The 1,816-nt window shown below is 60.0% G+C and overlaps 1 protein-coding gene across 1 annotated transcript; it reads right to left on the bottom strand.

Moving 5' to 3' along the window:
* Window positions 1–105: 105 nt before the first annotated feature.
* On the bottom strand, window positions 106–1,560 carry LOC121334907 (ragulator complex protein LAMTOR1-like; the record flags this gene model as incomplete). Its single annotated transcript, XM_041402428.1, has 2 exons — window positions 1,119–1,560; window positions 106–183 (listed from the first exon to the last, which is right to left on the bottom strand). Coding segments are annotated over exons 1-2 (239 nt in total), but the record flags the coding sequence as incomplete, so codon positions are not given.
* Between the last annotated feature and the right edge of the window lie 256 nt (window positions 1,561–1,816).

The following is a 1,816-nucleotide window of genomic DNA, read 5'->3' as shown; positions in this document are numbered from 1 at the left end:
ACATGCCGAGTTCACTCCCCCAGGCCAAAACCCCAGGGACCTGCCCAGGGACACACACAGCTGTGAAGGACTGTGGGCACCCCAGGGAAGAAGTGCAGGTCCCACCTGTACTGCCTGGCTCTGTCCATGTACTCATGCTGCTCCATGCCCTGGGAATCCGCTGCCGACACGTCAATGATGTTGCTGCAGAGACACGAGACAGTGGCTCCCACTGGAGGATCATTACTCCCCCTCAGTTCCCTCCCTATCTCAGAGCATCCTCTGACCAAGGCAGACAAAATCCAGCACCCACCAGACCAGCGCCCACCAGACCAGCACCCCAAAACAAACATCTCAAGGCCAAACTCGCCCAATGAATGCTGCCAGCTGGCCACAAGTACACCAGGCTGGACTGGCAGTTCGCCAGGAAGGAAATGCCAGGGACTGTTTGCCCACAGCTGGCCTGGGGCAGAGGGAGGCAGGCAGAGGCTGCAGGAAGCTGGGGGCTGGTCTGGGCTCTGGGGAGCTTGGCATGGAGCCACCTGGAGAAAAAAGAACCACTGGGAGGACAATGTCCTTGGCAGATATTCTGAGAGGCCCTGTACCAGGCCCTGGGCTCACAGAGGACCTGGGCGCTTGCCCAGGGCCCTGCCACAGCCGCATTGTGTGCACCCTGCAGCAAAGCAGTGCTCAGAGCTGCTGTGGCCCTGCATGCTGGACACACACCAGTGGCCTCTAGTTCTCCAATGTCAGGCAGGGGAGCAGAGGGGTCTATGAGCATCCCAAAGCCCTCCCAGCCAGGTTGGATGCAGCCCTCTCCCTACATTGCCCCTGCACACTTGAGGAAAAGCCTCCTCAGCAGGGGATCCAGTGCTGCTGCCTCTCCAGCCACCCTCTCCACATCCCTAGGGACTCACTTTCTTATACAAACCCTGTCCCTACTTTCAGCCCAGCAGCCAAAGGGTTACCTCACATCTGGGGTTTTGTCTCTGTGTCCCCATGTGGGGCTCTGCCACAGCTCCTCCCTTCCCCTCAGCACATACGGCTGATCACCAGGGCCCTCAGCCAGGCAGCCCCCCAGGGTCACCGCTGGTCCCCGAGGCGTGCTGCCTGCCCCATGGGCACGGCCTGAGGCTTACATGGCTGTTTTGGCGAGAATGGAGGACAGCATGGCCTGCTCATCGGTGCGTGCCGACGGGAGGTTGTGGTAGCTCTGCTCCGCTCCGTTCAGCACCTTGCTGGGCGGGCTGGCTGCCGGCTCCAGCAGCCGCTTTGTCTCCTCCTCCTGAGTGAAAGGCATGAGGAAAATCAGCCCTGGCTTCCCCACACCAGCAGCACTAACCCCACGGGATAAGGCAAGTCTCACCCTTGCCTCACCAGCCAGGAGGGCTCCCTGTGCACCCCAGTGTAACCCAGAAGAGCCTCAGCTCTGCCAGGCACCTCTTTGCCCAATTCTTTTGCTTTTTCTCAGATGAAGCCCCATCAGCCACAAAGGCAGCAAGTGGCTGAAATCAGGCAGCACATTTGGAGTGGCCAATCCTGCAGGCAGGAGTCTGCAGCCAGCACCAACCTGCATGAAACCCTGCAGCTAATGAGGACCTACTGTGCCCCACCCCAGACTGGGCACCACAGCGAGCCCACCCTGGCATAGCAGGGGGCTCGCCTGAGCCAGGTGAACCCCACCTGCCAGAGCCCAGGGACCTAGCAGAGTCACTGCTAGGAAAAAGGCAGACAACATGGAGTCTGGGGGTATGGGAGTAACAAGGTCCCACCTAGGAGGAAGGAGTGGATGTTCCTGGAGGATAACCCATCTTCTCCCTCAGCTCCTCCATTTCTT

The sequence above is a fragment of the Onychostruthus taczanowskii genome, unplaced genomic scaffold (genome assembly GCF_017590055.1).
Source record: "Onychostruthus taczanowskii isolate IOZ18803 unplaced genomic scaffold, ASM1759005v1 scaffold1997, whole genome shotgun sequence".
Classification (NCBI taxonomy): Eukaryota; Metazoa; Chordata; class Aves; order Passeriformes; family Passeridae; genus Onychostruthus; species Onychostruthus taczanowskii.
The sequence above is the reverse complement of the archived record's forward strand: the minus strand, read 5'-3'. Positions and strand labels throughout refer to the sequence as shown.